At 37.5% G+C, this 22,315-nt stretch overlaps 3 protein-coding genes and 1 long non-coding RNA gene across 4 annotated transcripts; all 4 read right to left on the bottom strand.

Moving 5' to 3' along the window:
- Positions 1-531: 531 nt before the first annotated feature.
- Positions 532-4,583, bottom strand: LOC116110301 (glutamate-rich WD repeat-containing protein 1). The gene is made up of 12 exons (XM_031396517.1): positions 4,445-4,583; positions 4,181-4,347; positions 3,655-3,733; positions 3,031-3,210; positions 2,821-2,919; positions 2,507-2,675; positions 2,289-2,395; positions 2,007-2,146; positions 1,837-1,909; positions 1,238-1,353; positions 991-1,108; positions 532-899 (listed from the first exon to the last, which is right to left on the bottom strand). Exons 1-12 carry the CDS (start codon positions 4,490-4,492, stop codon positions 768-770), a joined length of 1,428 nt encoding a protein of 475 aa, XP_031252377.1. The 5' UTR covers positions 4,493-4,583; the 3' UTR covers positions 532-767.
- A 1,180-nt stretch (positions 4,584-5,763) lies between these two features.
- LOC116110286 lies at positions 5,764-6,809 on the bottom strand. The gene is made up of 3 exons (XR_004124865.1): positions 6,678-6,809; positions 6,504-6,571; positions 5,764-6,004 (listed from the first exon to the last, which is right to left on the bottom strand). It is a non-coding gene; the product is annotated as an uncharacterized LOC116110286 (long non-coding RNA).
- A 419-nt stretch (positions 6,810-7,228) lies between these two features.
- Positions 7,229-10,682, bottom strand: LOC116110277. Its single transcript, XM_031396493.1, has 10 exons — positions 10,441-10,682; positions 10,293-10,352; positions 10,154-10,205; positions 9,991-10,064; positions 9,758-9,888; positions 9,208-9,331; positions 8,913-9,061; positions 8,496-8,807; positions 7,676-8,398; positions 7,229-7,267 (listed from the first exon to the last, which is right to left on the bottom strand). Exons 1-10 carry the CDS (start codon positions 10,463-10,465, stop codon positions 7,229-7,231), a joined length of 1,689 nt encoding a protein of 562 aa, XP_031252353.1. The 5' UTR covers positions 10,466-10,682.
- A 529-nt stretch (positions 10,683-11,211) lies between these two features.
- Positions 11,212-13,176, bottom strand: LOC116110328. The gene is made up of 2 exons (XM_031396560.1): positions 12,954-13,176; positions 11,212-11,675 (listed from the first exon to the last, which is right to left on the bottom strand). Exons 1-2 carry the CDS (start codon positions 13,060-13,062, stop codon positions 11,350-11,352), a joined length of 435 nt encoding a protein of 144 aa, XP_031252420.1. The 5' UTR covers positions 13,063-13,176; the 3' UTR covers positions 11,212-11,349.
- Positions 13,177-22,315: the final 9,139 nt, after the last annotated feature.

The raw sequence follows: 22,315 nt of genomic DNA, 5'->3' as shown, positions 1-22,315 counted from the left end.
AACCAGTAGACCCGATAAATTTCATATTTACGCCATATAAGATATTAAAAATATAAATAGGTCATTGTGATGATGAGTTGATGTTTTGTTTAAGATGAAACGGGTGATGAAGATGAGTTCCAAAGATGGGTGATAAAAGATATTTTGTGACGATGAATAGCCTGAGTGGGTTATGAAAATGGCATTTTGTGATGATAGATTATGATGCTGAATTCATATTTATGTTTTGTGATGAATTAATTGTGAAGTTATAAGTTGATGGTTGCTTTGACAATGGCAATGGCTATGGGCCATGGCCATGATAGTGAAAGAAATGTGGCTGTGGGTTGATGATTGTCAGATTGTGACCGAAAAGAACGGCATGTCCAAAAGAGTGCAAGTTTTTGTCCAATTTTGTTAAATTTATTTTATCTTTTTTCAATTTCAATTACTCTTTCACACTTTTTGTTTGTTAACTATTACTATTGTGATAGGAGTTGCCATGTTATTTTCCACGCACAAAACAGGAAATAAATCAATAGATTTGCATTATTGCATGAAACCTCAACTGTAGAAAAACACACTTCATAGAATTTGCAGTTTACACGAAAACTTTGGGTGCAACAGTGAGTAAACAAATGTCACCCCTTGTGTCCAGAAGAAAAAATAAAAAGACAAAACTTTACTCCACACATTCCAGTAAATTACAATTTACCCGTCTAACCTGGCTGCTGAGATGACGCATTGTAAAGTTGGCAGCCTTTCAGCAGCTCAGGAACATCATACTCTCAAGCAACATTCTGGGGAAGGGTACTCTGTATGTTGGAAGGCATCAGGATGTTAAAACCATCTGATGCAGTAGATACAAGCATTCCAGGTATCTGATCATGCCAATGAAGTTCTTTCAAGTCTTTTTGTCCCTGTTTCACGTAACACAATTAACCAACTAAACGATTCCATTCTAGTGAAGAATTTACATTACCACTAATAAGAAAGGCAAATATAAATTACCTGATGCACAAACAGAAGTTGAGGAGGTAAATCTTCTGGGGCATTTACTTGCTCTTTTGTTTTAGCTTTGAATTCTGCCTCCTCTTCCTCATCCTTTTCCAAAGAAAGGTCCCATATCCTGGTCAAGGAAACCAAATAATGAATAAATTATAGCGTGATGAAAGAGAGCTGTATAAAATTATGCTCCAGCCATTCCGTCTATCTATTTCTACTGGCTCCCGTAATTTGGCCTTTGCATACTACTTACGTTAACTGATTGTCAGATGATGAAACTGCCAATGTAGAGCCTTCATGTGGACTCCACTCAATGGATGTAATAGGGTGTTTGTGGTACTCGAAATGTGCTACGACAGAATCTCCTCCCTGCCCACATGAAAGATACAAGTAACATCAGATCAGCAATACCAACAATATCAAAAACTAACATAATTAACTCATGCCTATAAAAGACACTCTTTCTCCATTTTAATATGACTAAAAAAATATAATGAGATACCTATAAATTAACCCAAAAAAAAAAAAAAAAAAAACCAAACAAGCAGGGCAAAAAGAAGCCACTAGACAGATTAAATCAGCCAACATATTCATGATTAAACATAAAACAGTCATGACCAAGCATAGTTAAAATCTAAATGTTATCAGTAGTAATAATGGATCAAACTGAACATGAAGAAAACAGTTGAGATATGAGATGTTAACATATCTCAAGGATGTGGCACTCTGAAAGAGAAACAAGAAATAAGGAGACAATTATCTAACATTGATATTCTTTGCAATGAGAATTTACCAATATCATGACATGCTTCCTCAGTATAAATGTTGTATCCCAGCTTAAAATAGACATACCTTGAGCAATCTTAGATCATGAATGGAAAATGTTCCATCATCACTTCCAGATGCCAAAAGACAGCTAGCCAGCCTAGTCAGAATAAGCAAATTAAAAGCTGAGGTCAATTACATATACTTAGAGAAGGGTGTTGAAAAGGAGTGCCAAATATGTTGAAAGATTCAAACACCTGTTCCATGAGATAACATTCACATCCACATTATGTGCCTTAAAAGAAGTTAATGGTGACTTTCCCACACGCGTATCCCAAACTGCTATGTTTCCATCCACAGAACAAGAGGCAAATACATCCGATTCTGTAGGGCTCCACTACATAGACAAAAGTTGGAAAAAGAACAGTTACCAGATTGAACTATTAATTGGTAAGCCGTTTGTATTGTATCATGAGTTTGGATCCAGATATTAAATATCATATAGGATTCAAGTATTTATTCATAGGTAGAATGTGTACTTGTAGATCTTCAACACTTGCAGAATGTCCAACAAAAGGATTAGGATCAACATTCCATGTAGAATCAGATGCAGGCTCCCATAAATGAATGCAACTATTGCAGTCCCCTTTAAAATGAAAAGGAAATTAAAACATTAGAACCAATTTTATATCTGTAAAGTAACAGAACACTGAAGACTTTAGGAGAAACATAGTCATATAGTGCTATCTAAAAATACCAGTTACAAGTCTTCCAGGAGTAACAGGATTCCAATCTATCGCGTAGCCCTCATCCTTGTGCCCACCAAACTTAACTAATGGAGTTTGATTAAAAACCTGAGAAGCTCCCTGGCTAGCTTCTGGTTCTGACTCAGCTAAAGCATTTAGATGAGAGCGGAAGTCCCATACCTGGATGAATAGGGCCAAACAAAAAATTAGGAACTACTTATGATCTAAAACATGAAAGCGGGTTTTGCCCCAGCTACCGCTGTCCTTGGGAAACCACAAGAGCTACCGAAGGAACTTCTCCATATTCTAAGGATGCAAGTCTGACCTGTACATGACCAGTGTCTCCCCAAGATGCACATATATGGGGATTTTGTGCCATGGCACGAATGCGATTGACACATCCTTGATGAGCTACCTTGCGTAACTGTAGATGTGAACAAACAAATTGCAGAATGTATTAGGAACTATGAAGACAATAAGCATCATAGATAATTGTCAGTCATGAAATGAATTAAATGTCAACATAAGACTTTGCCTGCAAAGTTAGTGCACCAGAACCACCTTCCCCCTCATCTTCACTATCTTCATCACTATCACTACTTTCACTATCTACATCCTCATCACCAGCAGCAGCTTTAGGTACCAATTCACGTCTTTTCCCAGAAATGTTAGATCCTTTAAACACTCCAATAGAATTCCAAGCAGCTTTCTCTGCCTGCAGAAGAAGAATACGATCATCAAGTTACAATGATTGAATTACGAGATAAGGAGGGATTAGAAGGAAAACCAAGCATACATTATTTTTTCCTCTGTCCCAAATAAGTCAGCATTAGGTTTTTTTCCATACAAGCAAAAGGTCACACAACATGTTATGAAGTAAAACCACATTTGCTCCAAATTTTCCTTGATTCTTATAGTATTTCTATTCCCAAAAAAATAAAAAATAAAAATGTACATTCTAAAAACCTAAACAATTATATCTTTACATACTCTAATCACACACTGAAGATACAGAATGCTCATGCCAACATTGAGAAACATCAAAATTATTGAGGGACACCATGCAAAGACAGATTAAATATCCTTTAGTAAATGATTATTTTAGAAGCCATATCTAGATTCACAAAATTACTTAAGACTGATAAGATATAGAGGTTACCTGAGTCCCAGCGACAAAATACACTGTGTGTGGAAATTCATTCCGCACCAAACCCAATGTATCACGTACAAAATCAAAGCTGTAAAAAGTAATAAATCTAACATTAAATTAGATAAAGTTCTAATTGTCATTATTTTCAAAGAATATGAGGAAAAAATAAAAGAAAATGCTTAAACTCCCTATGTTTTCTAAAAAAAAAAAAGAAAAAAAAAGAAAAACTAATATGTAATTAAACTTTGTATATTGCAAAATGTGTAATGTTCAGGAGCAGAAATGCAACCGAACACTTCCCTTAGCCTCAACTGAGTAGAAGATTAATTTTTGTCAAAAGTATTCAAAATTTATTTTGAAAGAGCATAAACAATTTAACAACATAAAAATATCAGACTTTTAAAAAAACTCAATCCTAAAACAAGTTAAAAGTTCCAAATTTTGCATTTTATTTGGAAAAACAAGAGCATCCTAATACATATTTAAACCACATAACAAAATGTCAAGATTAAAAAATATTATTTATGAACAGAACCTTAAACAAGGCCAACCGATTTGAAAGGCGTGAAGAGAATTGTAGGCAGTTGGGTCACACTGAAGCTCCTCTCCTTCCTCTAACTTATCAACTCCTGGTTGCCACACCTTTGTAGGTAATGACGGTGCTGAAGACGATGATGATGACCCATCTCCTCTTTTTGAGCCCTTTTTAACAGTAAGCGAATAACTTGGTTAAAAATCATAACTAATTTATTGACAAATGAATTAAGGAAATACAATAAATTAATTAATTTGATTCAACCTTGTTCTTCCTCTTGGCCTTTTTAGGGTTCTTGAGGCTGCGAACCATTTTTTACTTGTTTTATTGAATTTTTCTTCGTTTTTGTTTTTGGAGGTGGTGATTTTTTTGGTGTTTTATGGGTCTTGCGGTGGAGCTAGGGTTTTAAGCCTCTTTTTCTGGGTTTAATTTATTTTATTTAATATAATTATTTTACTATTTTTCTGATATTACACTTTTAGGCCATAAATGTTATGATATTTGGAATGAACCCCTAATTCAGTTAATTAAGGTTTACGGAAGCAACATTTGGTTGGGAGAATGTTATATCACCGAGAATGTCATATTAATGGAAAGGTATATTACTTTGAAGATTAATAAAAATGTTATATTAAATATGTTTGGTTAAATTAGAGTAAATTTGTGGGTTGTCATATTTAGTTGGATTGGTGGGTATATTATATAAATTATTGAATTGCTATTCTTTCTTAATATTATTATTATTATTATTTGAATTATTTTTAAACCTTTTACATTTGAGATTTTGTTAAAACATCCCAACCACAATAAAAATTTAAAAATTAACCAAAACACGCCCAATCACCCAAGACGACTGATGGCCACGACCAGCCAGATCTAGATGTGGTCTTGGATAATTTTGTTGAAATATAAGGGTAATAATGTCTTAAAAATCTTATGTATAAGGCTGAAATTGTCCATAAAAATTCTTGTAAATTGTTTAGATAATAAGGACATTATTATCCTAAAATTATATTACTAATGGGTAAAATTGTAAAAAAAAAATAAGATTATCAAGTAATCTTAAAATATCTAAGAAAATGATAGTATTCAAATTTACCACCTATATAACCAACCGTGATTACTATTGGTATTAGAGAATGACCAAAATCTTATATTACTTGATAACCAAACAAGGTAATGTCAGAAATATTAAGAAGACACTATTAGAGTAATGGGGATAACCTCCAACCAAACAGTTCCAAATTATTTGTAAAGTTATTCGAGATGGAGATAAAACAAACAAAGACATATATAAAACTATTCTTATGAGTGATTAATGATAATAATCATAAAGGAGAAAAATTGTAAAGTGAGTTTTAGTGCAAAATCAATTAATAGTATATATTTCATAAATATTTTAAATTTACATAGGATGGATATTGTTACTTAAAAATTTTAACTTGATATTAACATAATTTTTGAGTTATGCATTTATCTCGATATTTATTTTACGTTTCAAAATTTAGATCATTAGGTTTTGCATTGTGCATAATACCTTGAGGTACATTCAGTTGTATATTATAAAAAAAGATGACATATTATTTAGAATGCAAAGAATATTATTATATGAAGATGATAACTGTATTTAGAGTATTTTACATCCGGATTAATGATTAAAATGAAAAGAATTTACACTTGTGGTTAGAAGGGATTGCTCATCCAAAGATAATTCCATTCAACCCAAAAGAATTCAAAAAAAAATTATAGCATTTCATGACTCCAAATACTTCTACTTCCCAAGTCTTGGACGATGACAGCAGATGGCAACACTGGTTTATTCAGCTGCAAAACAAAAATGGGTAATTCATTATCAGCATATGTAAAATTTACAAAGAAAGTTGTTTTCAGATTATGGCCTATAATCCTGAGGTCTCCACCATGGTGTCTTTTAATGTTAGTTTTAAAGTTCTTTATCAGAGATTTGAAATTGAAGCAATAAGACACATTAGGACATGGCATGTTCTTCTGCCAAAAATAAAACAAAAAACAAAAAAATTCAGAAAAGAACATTGGGATGCTAGAATTTCCTAGGAACAATCACTAAAACTTATCTGGAATCTTCATCAAACGATTCTGAATACAGTAATAGTATATATAGATGAATAAAAGCTGTGTTTGTTTTTACACTTTAGAGAGGCGTATAATCAATTGAAAAGTCTTGTCTTTTTGTTTTTCCTGATTAAACAGTGGGCTGTTTCATTAAACTAAGATTGAAAGAATTAGCCAATTTCACATGAGATGATACGGATGATTAAATTAAATTCAAATGAAAGATGCATACCTGCTGTTTCTTTGTCTAGTAAAGACAACAAGTGTTGCAAAACCTATCATGATTGCAACTCTCACTACCTGAAGAGGAAAAAAAGAATATTAGTATTTAAGCTATGCCATTTCCTATACACAAGAAGGGAGAGAAGTTAATTGATCAAGGATCTAGAAGAGAGTAAGAATTAACCTGTCCTACTGGTCCTCGAGGAGTTTCAACGTCTGCTGAATTCACAGGTCTTGATTTCCTTGGTTTTTGATTAGTTTTCTCACCTTCATTCAATTTGGTACCTCCACCATGCATGGGACTCTGAACAAATTTAGCATACAAGTCAATTATCAGATTGAGAATAAGATGAAATAAATACCATTTCTGCCATGTGCATGAGCCACAATCATGTTTCAGAGTAACTGAAAACTGTAGCATCAAAATGAACATTTATATTCTGACTCCACTATTAGATATATTTCTCAAATTATTTTGATGGAAAAACACAATAGTTATTCAACTTAGAATCAAATCACTGTGAAACAGTTCTTCCCTTCAATGGTACTGGGAGACCTATAACTGATCACAGATGATTATCATTTTGAATATGTTAGGATCACAGTTGTAAATGTTGAACCTAAAGCAAAATTCAATGCAAAATCCAATTCAAAGGTAAGAGGATGGGGTTGTAGCCTGTGTGGTGTGTATCACCATATGGCTGAAGCCACTTCTCAATGACGTTGTTTATACTTTTAAGTTTTATAAGGATCTTTGTAATAGCAAGTTGCAATCTGCAACAATATTTGTAAGTATAAGTGCAGGTGTAGCTTTTGGGGAGTGTTACAATACCCGCGCAAGTGTTTGATACTAAAGGGGTTGACAAAAAATCCAGTCCAATGACAAAATCCAGTAAAGGGTTACTTCTACGTCTTTTTCTTCTTTTACTAGTCATCTATATTCACCTATAGAACCAAGATTACTAAAAGTTGTTATTCTTCCATTTATTATATTTCTCACAATCTTCATCTCCTGGAATTTCATACATAACACATGAGCTTGTGGATGTGCACATGTATGTGTGACATAGATTGAATTTATAGACAATCGATGATAATCATACACATGATAATCCTAATGCAATTAAAATGAAATCCTAAATATATATCAACAAACCAAAAGCCTATCTGGGACATAGATACCTCTTCAGCATTTTCTGGTTGAGAACTTTTTTCTTCTTCATGAATTTTTGCTTTGGTGTGACAGTTTCCCATTAGATCCATCAAATGTTTGCTCCCAGTTGTTATGCACAAGCTTCTTGATTCAACTGGAAATATCCAGGTACCAGGACATATGGAAGAGTAATGTTTATCTTTCCAGTCCTCCTTTTCTAGATATTCTGGATAAACTCCTTTCCCACTCTCTTTCATAGATGATTTTCCGGCAGAATGTTGGTTATTCATAAACAATTTACCAGATTGCTGTCCACCTGTATGCTCATCAAGCAATCTTCCTGAAACTGTGGCTGCTTTACCTGTGGATGCTCTCATCAAATCTCCAGAAGAATTTTTTCTTTCCTTTAACTCAGCCTCTTTGTCTGTAAGTTTATTCTTCATATTTCCAGTTTTTCTTTTATTTTTAACATCTGCTTCACTTAACTCGAGCAGCCTAATGTCCTGATATGTTTTAGCTTCACTGAAAGCTCTAAAGGGACCATGCTCATCTCCTCCTTTTCTGGTATATGTTGAGGCTTCTTGCAACGCTCCTGCTAAAAATGGGTTTTTTAACCTCCCCACGGATATGGGTTGCGTTGGTTTAACCTTGTCTGTCTTAACTTCATCTAATATTGAAGTTTTTTGAGCTTCAGTTTCAATCCTGCTCGACTGAGATTTAAGTGGTGGTGATTTCTCATGAGGTCTCATATCCTGCTTCAAACCAAGCTTCGTATCACGATTTTTGACAAAGAATTGCTTCACTAGTAATAATAAATAGAATTCTCTTCAAGCCAAAAATGTTTTTTACCTGAGCAAGGCTACTTTCAAAGGCACTTATCATATTCCTCACGTTGCTTGGAGCTTTTCCCAGTGGACTCTGCTTCTGTGGATTGTATGTATTCTCTTCATACAGTTTAGGGGCAATTAACTTGTTCTTCACTGCAACAACCAATTCTGAGCTTTCCGACAGGTATGAAGCTTCTTCTGAACAAATGGTCCTTTCAGGAACATCATCCACAGGTGTCTGAGTCTCAATGTTCTCAACCTTGTGGCTTACTTCAGTTAGACGGTCATCAAACCCTTGAGACAAAGGTGATTGATGAAGTCTCCTTGCATCTATCTGTATCATTCTAAAACAGGTGTAATGACCATTAGATTCTCAATGATACTTTCTGTCTTCACCATCTTGATGAAGAGAAACTTTAACTCAGAAATGTTAAGTAACCTTAACTGGGATAGCTTGTTTTTGAAGAGAAAATATTCCTTCTCCTTTCTCAGTTCCAAATCTTTCGTTCCTAGTGATGTCTGCAGGAGTCAATACCAAACCAGCTTGTGCAGTGGCCACTTCACTTTGAAGAAGACTTGTTTCTGAATCTTGAGAAAATGAAAGCTCTGTAAGTCAGAAACATTAAACAAAGGAATTTCTAGACAGTCTAGACAATGCATCTTAGACCAGAAATTTTCTATTTCATCCTTTACTTTCAGCTTATAATGTTTTTGTTGGTCATGCAAGATCAAACCTGAGACCTCTTGGTTAAGGAACAATGATGATTCAGCATTAATACCAACAGTAGTAGCATTTTCTGGACTTCTTAGATTGCCACTGGGAAGTTCCCTATGTTTCTTTCTCAACGCCGATTCTCTCTGCAAATGAACTTTAAGCATCACTTACAGCTACATGACAACAGTGAAAACAAACTGACAAACTACGTTTGACCCTAATCATTCAACACATAGCAAGAACAAAGAGAAGTTGTTGAACACAACAGATTGTCTGGTTTAGCTAGTAGAAAGCTTCTTACAGAATAAACGTTCAATCGACATATATAACCGGCAGTACCTTTCAGAAACAACTTAATGACCAAGAATTTAAACAGACAGTAGTGAAGTGTTAATTGGTCAGAGGGCCAGTTTGTATCATGGCCAAGGTTTAATTCCACATTGGCACAAGACATTCTAGCATTGTGGATTTTCTTTGCCATTTCAAAATTGAAGTCTGACTTCATATGTGTCAGCTTTGTACATGGTTCATTTATAGGATTCACAAAGCATAGAATACAAATATAGTACCATGCTGCGGATTCGATGGCGCTCTTCTTCACTAAGGACAAACTGCAACTTCAAATGCAGATGCCCACCTCCATCCAGGGGAAAAGTCTGGTCCCAAAGACCTTTCTCGACCACCAATCTGGTCTCAACATCTGCTCCAAAGTATGATCATCACCATCATCCTCATTGCCGGAATGAAATCAAATGTATATTGTAATAATGGATAAATGCAAAAGGGAAAACATATCATAAACCTGTTCGTGATATCTCATTTCCCTCAGCATCATGAAGTTTAACCATCAAATTGTCACGAAGGGTTGTTAATGGACTGCCAAAATAACACATTCAGAAATGCAAGTTTGAAGTTTCAAACATGCACAACTGTATTTAAAAATAAATGATAAATTGAATCTTTACAAGGAGAAGTCTTCCTTGCCCCAAGTTTGATACTCTTTTTTCCCCAGGGAAACTGCATCATGAAACATAAATAAATATCCCAGCAAAATTTTCTTCTCAACAGGCATAATATCAAAAGCAAAAACCATGATTGCCTAACCATTGACAGAAATTCGTGGAGGTGCTGTTGATGATGACTGAAGACCCTTAAACTCCACAACTGAAATATATTGAATTGAAAAAGAGAAGTTAGTAAAATAACTGTCACATTTGAATTACAGTTAAACGGGCAGTGGTTATGTTAATACCTGATACTAGAATGGTTCCTGGCATTTGAGGTAGAAATTTGTACTGAAAGGAAGCATAAAAGTAGATAAGAGATGAAGCAGGGCTATAAGTTGTAAGATTAATTTGTATTTGATATTTCGAATAGTTTGCTTCAAAAGAATTCAGGATGCACAATAGGAGATTTGCGAGATGGGATTGGATGGAAAAACAAATTTGTGGTTGGACTTGACTGACAGGTTACATGGTAGGGTCACCTGGCAATCAAGTCTCTTACTACCCAACTCAAACGCTTGTAAGCAAAATCTCTCTTTTTGTCTTACTCCAAGCTTTTAAGCCTCTTGACTTTTTTTCTTGTTCTCTGCTAGAAAAACGTTTTAAGTTCCTAAAAGTTCAAAATAGAACAATAACAGTAAAAACTCAATAACTTTTTGAATGATGTATCCTTACAAAAATTTGATCAACAGGCTGCAGCATGGTTTCTTGATTATGCTTAATCACATCAATTATTCTAGGATAGGTCACCAATAAAGTTTCCGTGTTACTAAAATTGTTTGATTCATTGAGTCCGAGATATGACAGAGATGGTAAAATCGACCACTTGGTACCCCTTATTTCTGAACAGTCGGACCATTTTGTACCAAGAGAATCGTCCAAATATTGGATTACATAAGCCAAAATTGACCTTGTATTCTATAGTGTCGCCACAGCTTGAAAAATGATCGCTATGCTCAAAACTAAATGATTGCCCTTTGCCAGTTGGCCCGCCTGCCCTTTTGAAGAAACATAAAAATATAAAATACATCACCAATGTGATAACTAGTAAAGTTTAACGTCTGTCTAGCAACAAATGGGTACCTAAGGCTAAATGTGAGATCCATTCATTGTTTGTGACTTTATAAAAATTGTTAAGTGGCAAGAGATTCATCCGGTTAGAGTTGTGAAATTGATTTTGGACGAATAAACTGCTTAAGAATCCCCTTCTCCTCATCAATTTGTTGTTTGTCTTCACGATCCTTGGGTTTCACTTTTCTTTTCTCTTCCAACATCCACTTGAAAAGCTCACACTGCTGATCTTCAGGGATGGGCTCCCGCACCTTCACAGGCTCAATGACAGGTGGTAGGATCAATGATTCATCATAAATTTGGGAAGAAGAAATTTCAACTGCAGCTTTACCCTCCTCCTCCTCGCTTGGTTTGGCAGCCTTCTTATCCTGTCCAATCTGATGTTTCTGTCTTGCCTTTGCAAATATGTAACCTGCAAGAATTATAAAGAAAGTCATTAAACTCCTCCATGTAACTTCGACCTATTATTGAAAAAATACAAAAAAATAAAGTAAATTACTTAATTTATAAAAGCTTTTTGACATATTAAACATACTTAAGATTTATGGTCGTGAAGCACAAACAGTTTAATTAACACATGAAGATTGAAAGTAATTTCAGATGAATTTCTGCACATGGACGACCAACAGACATCACAATTCACGATAATTTTCCAGATGTGCTACTAGAGCAATCTTTAAGTCAGCCTGCCCATCGACTACAATAAATCAGGTTTGCTTTGGACATGGAGCTTGGCCTAGGCAATTTCATCTAAAAAAACTTCTATCAGTCCCAATCAAAGCCTCCAACATTCAGTTTTTCATATCAATATCAGCATACCACAAGATTGACCATCCACTCATTAGAAGGCATCTTCACATAGCAACAAATATCGTCATAATTAGATTGTGTCACAGTCCCTAATTAGTCATAGAAAAAGAAATTGTTTTTTTTCATCAATACAGCTGTTCCTCAAGGGCAGAGAGTTGGAATGCTTAGTGGAATGGAACTCCAGTGAAATTTATCAGAAATAGAAGGAGATAGAATCTGCTGCATTAATTATTACCGCAATTTGGAGAAAACAAACAGTCCATCTCACAAATCGTTCATTTAACCTTGTGTATTCAGTGTCTATTTAGTACAGGCGTTTATAAAGCTTAGCTGAAAGGGCATACTACAACGAGTGGGGATACTTAGTAGCTCTTTCAGTGAAGTTTTTTTGTTTTCTGTTCACAGAACCGGCATTGTACTAGTGCATGATGCTGCATAGATTCGAGCAAACCCTAGGAGAAAATACACAACACTAGTTCTCATAATTATCAATTCGCAGATAAAATACAAACATAATTTTGTAGCTGTCATGTTTATTATAATGCCAAAGTTTTTATTCCAAATTGAATCTCTAACAACTGGTAAAATTTGTTCATGATATCAGAAAAAGAAAGAGCTATTCACCCTTGATGCACCTTCTAAGAGAGAAGCCGCTCTTGAATAGAAATTAAGGAACCTCTACAAGATTAAAAACAGGACCCAAACACTTAGAACAAACTGAACTGACCCCGATAATAGTAAGAATCAAGTAACAATCAGCTTAATAGTGTTGACTTAAACTCATACCCAGTACAACAAAAACAATGATTTCTCCATGTAATCATTTTATCAAGCACATTATATACAAAATACAAAATTGAATACATGCACTTAATTGTACCTCCGAGAGCGAAATTGGAAATCAATAAAAAACGCCAAATGGGTTTGTAACGCTTCATGCGCGGTTCCGTAGACGGCAATTTACGACCTTGGGCTTGAAGAGGCTCCATTAGACTAACTTCTCCTTCTTTCTTTTTCTGGGTGGATTTTCTTCTTTGTTTTTGTTAAGTAAACGCTTGAGTTATTACAAGCTAATCTCTTCATTTCTTTCCATTTGGCACTAATTTATGAGCCACTTTAATTTCAGCTTAAAAGCTTTTAAAATTTAACATTTATAGGTGATTGATAAATAATTAATTTATTTGATAAAATATAGTTTATAAGTATATTTTAAATAATTAAAAATAATATTATTTTATTTTATCAAATAATAAATTATATTAATTCAATTTTTTACTATAATATTAATAAAAAATATTAAAACAAAACAGTTATAAACTAACAATTCGGCCAATCTCTATACCAATTATAGTGTTAAAAATTTATCTAATGAAGAGTAATATCAAGAAATAATTTAATTTAATTTTTTATAAAAAAATGTAAATATAAAAACTTTAATGTTTAAAATTCCTTTTGAAATTTGAACCATACAGAATATCTTTTTGAACAAGATCCAGCAATGTGATAAATTCTGTCATACCTTGTATTATATTTCTTATTTGTAAAGTAAATCCAAATTGATTAAAATGGGGGAAATTAGTTATTTCTAAAGTAAATCCAAGCACAATATCTTTTGAATTTTTTGAAGGTTGTTTTATTTCAAAACTATTTATACAATCACTGTATAAAAAATTATTTTATGACTTCTATAATTCTATTTGGAGTAAACTAGAAGTTCCCACCCAAGGTTTAGCGAAATGGTAAATTCTCACCTTTGGTTTCATAAATTTTATATTCTCACCCTTAAATTAACGTTGTTTCCTTAATTTTAACTTTTCACTTTATTGCGGCTCACGCTAACATGGACCGGTGCTCCTTTGAGCTGAAAGTGGGCTTATGTTAACAAGAAGTGGCTCACGTTAGCATTGTCCAAGCTGTCGATTTTTTGTTTTTTTTTACCAATCCCAAACTCCAAAATAATTTCCGAAACCACCATTGAACTCTTTACGACCTCCTCTACAAAACTCATACCCCCACTTGCTATCATCACTCACTTTTCCAACCACTCCCACACTTACCACCTTGCAATTTTGGGTATCTTCTCGATCGTTTTTTGTTCAATTGGAGAGCAACAGGCGTCATCGGACTACATCAATAGACTCTCCTTGTGTTGTATTTTGTGTGGATATGTTCTTTGGCTGTTTCTAACTTCCTGTTCGTCGAAAATTGAAACCTGAAGCGCGCCCACCACTTGCTCAATAAAAGGCCCAATTCAGTTTTCTAGATTCTCACCCTTAGTAGAACAGTCACTAACGGTGTTTAATTAAGGGTGAGAATCTGGAATAAATGAAACCAAGGGTGTGAACTTGCCATTTCACTAAACCTTGGGTGGGAACATGTCATTTACTCTTCTATTTGAGCTTCTCCATAAGTTTTTTTTTTTTTTTTTCAAATATATCGTCACATTAATTTTATAATGCCATCATACACCTTTGAAATAAAACCCTATTCTTAATTTTTATTTTTTTAATCTATAGCCACAATCTCAACAAAAAAAAACTCACCACTTTCCTATAGGATTGAAATTCAACAAATCAATTTCATAGGTATTCAAAGTTTTACCAATACTTTTAATATTTTAAATGATATAATATTGTTCTTGTAATTCTATATACATTATATTGTTTGGTAATATGTGAAAAAAAAAAAATGTTTCAATATGTAGGTTTTCAAAACTTGAGAATTATAAATTTTAAGTTACTTTCGTTATTTTAACATATTAAAAAATTAGTTAAGACCATTGAAACATAAATCTTAACAATTACTGTAGATGCAAAAATCTACCTTCGGGGAAAGAGGTACTGATCTTGTGAGGTTGAGGCCACTAGCGATCTATTGCACCTGCATACATAAGAAAACAAGCATGAAGCAGACGGAAAACACCAGGGTAGTGTTTGCCATAAGCACTCCGACGCCCAAGTCAGCAAGGCTGAGTAAGGCTAGTTTAGTGAGGGTTAGGCAGAGGAAATGTTACCGGAAGTCTAGTCGGGGACTATGACTACGACTGTAATGCGACGTTCTCAAGTGGGAACTCTAGGGTCTGAAGGTGTGATGTCTCTGTGCCTTGTGAGAGGCTTGATCTCTGTTTAAATAGTGACTACATGGTCTTCGAATCCTAGTAGGACTGGGAGTCCTTGTAGCAGTGGTCTTCCCAAAAAGTAGAGCCTTTGGCTCCCTTATCTCAGTAAGAAAGGGAGTCCTAGCATGCCTAGGATACAGACCTTAGACGAATTGGGATAATAATTGACTTCCTTAGTAGAGTTCAAGCAGTATTGTAGTTCGTAGGCAATCGTGGGCTCCGAGTTGACCGTAAGTTCAGAAGGTGTTCTAGGGTCAGAAGGCCTGGGTTCAGATGGAGAGGAACTGGAAAGAAACACCAGACGGGCCTCATATGTAGAACTCTGAGTTAGGCCCCATCGGGATTGGGCCTGAACTTTTTAGCTTTGTCGAAGGTGTTGACAAGTTATTCACAAGTGTACGAAATCGTGCAAGTAATAAAGCTTGAGTAAACGAATGTCGAATCCCAAGGGAACTACCTACCAAATACCAAACTAGTCTATTCTATTGCTATTTGATAAAACAGAATTTTAAACATGAATGTAATGGAAAAGATAACAAACTAAAAACTAAATAAATGCAGAATTTGTAAACACTTCGATGAAAAGATCAATATGACTAAACCTAGGGCATAGATTTCACACCAATTTAATCATATGCATTGACATTTATTGTTAACCTAATTAAGCGTATTCCAAAAGCCAAATTCCCTAATATTTCACTAACTTTCTCTCAAGCAATTAGTAAATTAACCCTTAAGCAACAACCCAAGATATCTCTAAGTTGGATTTAGAAGCTAAGAGATCATTAAGTTATATGAAATTTACCAGAGCCTCACAAATTGCGGTAACCTATCTATAGCGTTCGTTCAAACTATGGTTTTATTACCTTAGACAAATCAAGTTTCATCTCTCGATCTCAACCCAAACCATGAAATCATTCAACTCTCGGGCCATTGAGAATTGAAAGCATTGCACATGATAATAAAACTTAGAATTAACACTCAATATAAAATCAACATAATAACGTCAACACATATTCATAAATTGGGCTACATCTGTAGCCCTAGAAAAGAGAGTTAGTTCATAATGACAATAATAAAATCAATCATTCCATTCAATGACATGAGTTCCATAAAGAAAAATATAAAAACACTTCTCTAATTGGTGAACGAGAGCTTCCAGAATCCCGATCTCCAAACTAGTAGCCGTCTTTTTCTCTCTCTCCAAAGCTCTCCAAAACTTCTCAAAAATCCTCCTTTTATGGTCCTAGGGTTTTGTCTTAATTAGGAAAAGAGTAAATGCCTTAGCCCATTTAGATTCGGGTTATGATAATGCATTAACAGTACAAGCTCATGATCCATCGCCGTGGCGGTAAGAACCGTCGCTATGACGATCATTCTTTCTGTCCAAGGCATCCATGATCTTCAGAACTTGGTCAAGTTATCAAAACAAACTTTGTAACTCTCTGAATAATCTTTCCAACACCACAAGAATAGTCAAATTCTGATTTCTACAGCTCAAGTTATGATCTAAACAGTTAAGCATGCTTATCTTGAAGAATTTCCAGATTTTACGTTGTATCTTCGACGCGTCACAACTTTATCGTTTCAACTCCGATTCTTGCACTGTTTGTTCCTACTCATCATGAATTCCATCGACATCATTCTTTTCCCTTCAGACATCTGTTTGAGCCTGAAACACTCAAAATGCATCTGTGATCCCATAAATGGTATTTATGAAAGAATTAATTCAAATTCCACACTTGAAACACTTTTTTCCATAAATAAACCAATTAAATCACTAAAAAAAATATAAACATTCAAGCTCTTATCAGGTGTCTTCATCTTTGGGCTCATCTAGGTCGAGGACACCTTTTGGCCCTAACAGTTTGCCCCCCACTCTCTGAGTTAAGGTGTGCTTAGCTTAGAGAGTAAACTTTGCTTGGAGATGACTCTGGTCGGCCTTTGCGACCAACCGGTTGAACTTATGAATGTGATGCTTCTCTATTCCCTGGAACAAATAGTGTAAGCTCTTGTCGGCAGGGAATTTGATATACTAGTGTACCTAGGCGAGATGAAACATAGTCATGGATTTGTTCAATACGTCTAACCGAGTGGAGAGGTGAGTCGACCTTGTTAGACTTGTCCAATATACCGAGTCAAGGGGAAACGTGAAAGAACCTGCGCGAACTCCCTCACTCGGTCTGCCCTTCCGGGTGAGAAGGTGTGCGACTCCCGCAACGATGTATTCGTTCAGTATGTCAAGGCAAATGGCTGGGTGTAAGGTGTCCCTAGAAGTGACCTGACTCGATGTGACGAGCCGGGTGAGTGGGTGCGTGGGCTATCCCTTAAAGGTGTGCATGCTTGGTGCTTCCTGTCGAGCGGAATACGTTAAGCTCAACTTGGAGGTGTTGCCTTAGGTTGGTTTGTTGAATCTGATCGGATGGTTGCATGTGCTCATTTCCCAATCGTGACGGGTTCGTTCGTCCGTGATGACCGAGTAGCTAGATGCTCTTAACTTTTAGCGATGCTTGTCTCGTGGTCCCGAGACAGGGTGTATGGTTCTAGTATCATCGTTTGGTCGGGAGGGCATCTCGAATGGATGAAGTGCAAGAATTCGTTGGCTTGGGTGCGGCCAATTGGTATTCTTGAATATGCCAGCTCGGTCGAGTAGGATGTCTAATCAGGCGTGGCACGTGTGTGGGATCGCGATTTACAAGAGTGCCCGGATTCGCTCCACGTGTGCGGTGGAGATTTTTCCTTCGTTTGGGCGAGAAAACGAAGGATCGCTCTGCCCCATAACCAATGGGAAGCTGCCACGTGTACCATTTTGTCAGGCTTCACCCATAAAACCGAGGGGACGATGATATGACTTTATTTCGCGTCCCCTTTGGTTTTCTTTGCTTTTTCTTCTTCGTTTCGAGTTTTCTTCAGTGGCAGTGGTTTTCTTTTGCAGATTGCGGCCCTCTTCACAGTAAACATTGTATTTTTACACCCTTTTTTGTTTGTTTTGCTCTTCTTTTTGTTTATGTTGAGTTCCTGGAGGATTTTGAGTTGGATTCGATTGATTGTTGAAAGATTTTGGAAAAAAAAATTGGAAATGAGGTTTTATTTTAAAGAGGCTTGAATTTCCAGTTGAACGGAGAGGGTAACAAAGTGTCTTTTGTCGGCGATCGAGGACTCTGGGTTTGGGCAGAGTGGAAGATGAGTCCGACTTATATGGGTTACCCACTCGGCTCGTCTCGGTCTGCCTGACCGAGTCGAGTGCGATATTTGGCTGGGGATTTTGAAGTTTGGTTGTCCTTTTAGGTCGACCGATTTTCCAGACCGAGTGGTCAAAGGAGCTAGGCTGGTTCTCTGTCATCCAGACTGAGTCAAAGGTCGAATTGGAGTTACAGACTTTGGTATTTGAGGGTCGAGCGGTCGATGGCTCAAAGCGAGTGGGCATTAGTCGGTTTTGGTTTGAATAGGCAATCAGTCAGTGGCTTCGGTCGAGCAAGGATAAGACGATGTTTTGTTTTGGAGTAGAAGTAGGAGTCGGTCAGTAGTATAGGGCGAGTAAGACTTTAGAAGTTGTAGGTTCTAAATTAGAGAGATCGGTCACTTGGAGTGAGTGGGTAGATTGCTCAATGTCTGGGTCAGGATCGAGCGGTTCAAATGGGGCTGAAGTAGAAGTTGGGGATGAAAACGAGAATGCCCCGACAGTGGTGATGATGCTAGAAGGTGGGAGTGTTCCAATCGGTATACCGACCATGGTGAACGTGGTTGCCCGTGGGCCGAGTGGTGCCACTGCGAGTGTGATGTTTCGGATAGGCAGGGGGCAGTGGGGAAGACTCCGATAAAGTTGATGATTCTGGGAGTTCACCCTCCACCAGTAGTGGCTCTGAGGACGAACCAAGTCGGCCTGGCGGTGGGATCTTGAGCCAGGATTACCCACCATTACTGAAAGATAATGATGTGCGGCGGATCCGGAGATGTATCATATTCTGGATTCTGTCGAGATCCAGGCGCCGCAGTCGTAGGAGTGGATCGACTAGGAGGCAAAGGGCTGGGTAAGCGCCTACGAGAAATGGTTCCATGATGGGTTGAGGCTTCCCATCCCTCGCCTCATATAGGAGGTCCTTAACCATTTTATGATCGTTTTGTCCCAACTTATGTCGAATGAATGGAGGTTACTAATGGCTCTGGAGGACCTTTGTGTGCGGCACCAAGCGATGTTTGGGCTACACGAGTTGTTGTATTGTTATTCCCTGAAGGAGAATGACAAGGACAAAGGTCGATACCTGATAAACCTTAGGCATGATCGGGCTCATCTCATGACCGACCTCCAGTCGAGTGATAAGAATTGGAATGATTGGTACTTTTTTATGAGGGGGTGATGTGGTCTTCGGGGAGAGAGGCCAGGGCGAGATTCTGTGCACTTGGTGAGCTACTGGTGAGAAATTTTGTCTTTACCTTGGATTTTTATTTCTAAAATCTTATTGTGTTTCTTCTTTACAGATCTTGAATTCAACTGAGCTGGGCAAAGTGGGGATGACTTGGACGTGTAGACCCAGAAGATTCTAGCTATTCCAAAAGCACAGAGGGATTGGCAGGTGGTGTTGGAAGAAGCTAACCTTAGGACGAGTCATATTTGCGCCGGAGTAGCAGCGATCTAGCGAGGTATCCCCTTCCCTTCGCTGAAGCAAACCCGGAATGTGCTGCTAACTCGCAACTGCAATCATACCTTGTATGGTAAGTCTAGGCTAAACCCACTAACTGTTGAAGAGTTTGCGATTGCAGAAAAACTAATGAAGTAGTTGATCATCCCAAGTGTGATCGAGTCTATTGCGAGACGTCGTGAGAAAAGGAAGAGAGAATCCTCAGCCGGAGAGGAGAGGAGAGGAGAGCGGAAGATGTGGTAGCGACTCCACCAAGTCATCAGCCTGCGGCCAGAGCTGGGTGATCCAAGACCGTAGTCTTGGATGAGGAGACTGAGATGATCACATTTAGCATCCCGGCTTCTACGTCAACCTACTCGGACGCGGCTTCCATGAGCCAGTTGGCCGACTCATTCATGTTCCCTGCGGATGAGACTCGTTTGAACCAGATGCGTGCGGTCACAGCCGCTGACTAGGGGGTTTCCTGTGCTTTCCAGGTATGAGCCAGAGTTTTACTTTATTGTGTTTATTGTGGTCGTATACTGATCAAGTTGTTTTGTTATGCAGGCATTCACTAGCAGCCTGCACCTGAGGAAGTCCATCGTGTTGCAAGAGAAGAGGATACGAGATATATTGAAATCTAATGCCAATCTACGACAGAGAGAAGTAGCAGCCCAAAAGGCCGAGCAGGAGAGCTAACAACGTCTGAGGGAAGCCAAGAACGAGTTGAAGCGATTGAGGAGAAAGTTGGCCAAGAAGAATGTAGAGGTCGAGTCCTTGAGGGAGCAGTGTCTGAGCATCGCTCATGACACCATCATTAGGGCTAGGGGAGAGCTCATGCTCGAGTACAAGGCTGGGAACACCTCTGATTGGAACGCGGATGAGAACATCTAGCTTCTACGAGAGATAGAGGAGGAAAAGGTTACTGCTCGCGTGGAGGAGTGGGTTGATGATCAGATTTTTTACCTTACTAACCAGCCGAAGCAACCGATCACAGAGGAGATAGGCGACCATACTGTGGGGACGAGCGCTGGGGTCGGTGATAAGGTGACAGAGTCGGAGATGGGTGAGACGACTCGCACTGATGATGTGGGCCATGATGCCCCTTAGGTTTATTGTTACTCATGTATTTTTGGGGCCTACAATGCCCTTCTCTGGCGTGTGTGCCTCACTTTTTGTACTTGATATTTGGCCGCTTGAGGCTATTTTATATTATACTTAGCTATCAATGGCTTTTGTGTTTTTGTTTGTTTTGCTGCTTTCCTTATGGATGGATGAGTTGGTTGCCTGATTATTTGTAGATGTATTAAGGGTTGACTCCACTGTTTGTGCTTTGTGATTTTGACGAGGCCAAGCGGCTGAATCCTCTAGACTATCTAATGGGTTAGGTTTATGACTCGTCGATTGGAGGTGCAAGTCCTTCGATTGGTCTAGGTCGATTGAAGATGTAAATCTATAGGTTAGTCTGGGCCAACTAAAGGTGTGAATCGATAAATCAATTTGGGTCGATTGAAGGTGTGACTTACGAATCAGTCTGGGCCAATTGAAGATGTAACTTATAAATCGGTATAGGCCTATTAAAGGTGTAACCTAAGAATCGGTCTTGGCCGATTGAAGGTGTAACATAAGAATCGGTTTGGGCCGATTGAAGGTGCAATTTATGAATCGTTCTAGGCCGATTGAAGGTGTAAACTTATGGATCGGTCTGGGTCGATTGAAGGTGTAAACTTATGAATCGGTCTAGGCCGAGTGAAGGTGTAACCTTGTGGATCAGTCTAGGCCGATTGAAGGTAGAAACTTATGAATCGATCTAGGCCGATTAAAGGTGTAAACTTATGAATCGGTATGGGCCGATTGAAGTTGGAAACTTTTCTATTGCTGAATAGTACTTTATTAAATTCGGGCCATGAGGCCGACTGACAGTGAAAGAGGTGGATAGGCCCACTCATCCTTTTAAAAACAGAAAAAAGAAAACAGAAATTTCGATGGAGTTAAAACTAAAAGTAGTAACGTTTGAGATGGATTGCATTCCAACTGTTGATGATGTCTTTGCCTTCGAGGGTTTGAAGTCGATAGGCGCCCTTCCCTTCTTCCTTGGCGATCTTGTAAGGACCCTCCCAAGTAGGGCCGAGCTTGCCAGAGTTGATCTCCCTAGTGTTTTGAAAAACCTTGCAGAGGACCTAGTCGCTAGAGGTGAAACAAATGGGCTGAGTTAGGTGGGTCAACCTTAACCCAGCCCGCATTAAAGGGTTCGACCCAGACCGCCAATAAGGCAGACAGGGTTGAACTCGACCCGCATGCAACCCCCGGGCGGGCCGAGTTGCCATATGGCAACCCGGCGACCCGCAGGTTGCTATTTTGTCCTTTCTGAGAAAGGACCGCCAACCCGCCAAGTTGACCTGCGGGTTGCAACAGCCAACCCGTCGGGTTGGCCGAAAAAAAAAAAAAACTAAAATTAATTTGTTTTTTTGAATTCCCCTTTTACCCTTGAAATATAGCCGTTTT

The sequence above is a fragment of the Pistacia vera genome, unplaced genomic scaffold, assembly GCF_008641045.1.
Source record: "Pistacia vera cultivar Batoury unplaced genomic scaffold, PisVer_v2 Contig60, whole genome shotgun sequence".
Classification (NCBI taxonomy): domain Eukaryota; kingdom Viridiplantae; phylum Streptophyta; class Magnoliopsida; order Sapindales; family Anacardiaceae; genus Pistacia; species Pistacia vera.
The sequence above is the reverse complement of the archived record's forward strand: the minus strand, read 5'-3'. Positions and strand labels throughout refer to the sequence as shown.

Bases quoted from the DNA above. Each gene is read 5' to 3' on its own strand.
- LOC116110301 (XM_031396517.1), bottom strand. From the start codon at position 4,492: ATGGTTCGCAGCCTCAAGAACCCTAAAAAGGCCAAGAGGAAGAACAAG. The intron at 2,920-3,030 runs GCAAAGTCTTAT...TCACATCTACAG, and splicing joins CTGGTGCACTAACTTTGCAG to TTACGCAAGGTAGCTCATCA. The intron at 900-990 runs GTAATTTATATT...TACGTGAAACAG, and splicing joins AACTTCTGTTTGTGCATCAG to GGACAAAAAGACTTGAAAGA.
- LOC116110328 (XM_031396560.1), bottom strand. From the start codon at position 13,062: ATGGAGCCTCTTCAAGCCCAAGGTCGTAAATTGCCGTCTACGGAACCG. The intron at 11,676-12,953 runs GTACAATTAAGT...TAATTCTTGCAG, and splicing joins TTCCAATTTCGCTCTCGGAG to GTTACATATTTGCAAAGGCA.
- LOC116110277 (XM_031396493.1), bottom strand. From the start codon at position 10,465: ATGCCAGGAACCATTCTAGTATCAG. The intron at 10,206-10,292 runs GTTAGGCAATCA...TTCATGATGCAG, and splicing joins TCCACGAATTTCTGTCAATG to TTTCCCTGGGGAAAAAAGAG. The intron at 7,268-7,675 runs GTATCTATGTCC...ATATTGTTGCAG, and splicing joins AACCAGAAAATGCTGAAGAG to ATTGCAACTTGCTATTACAA.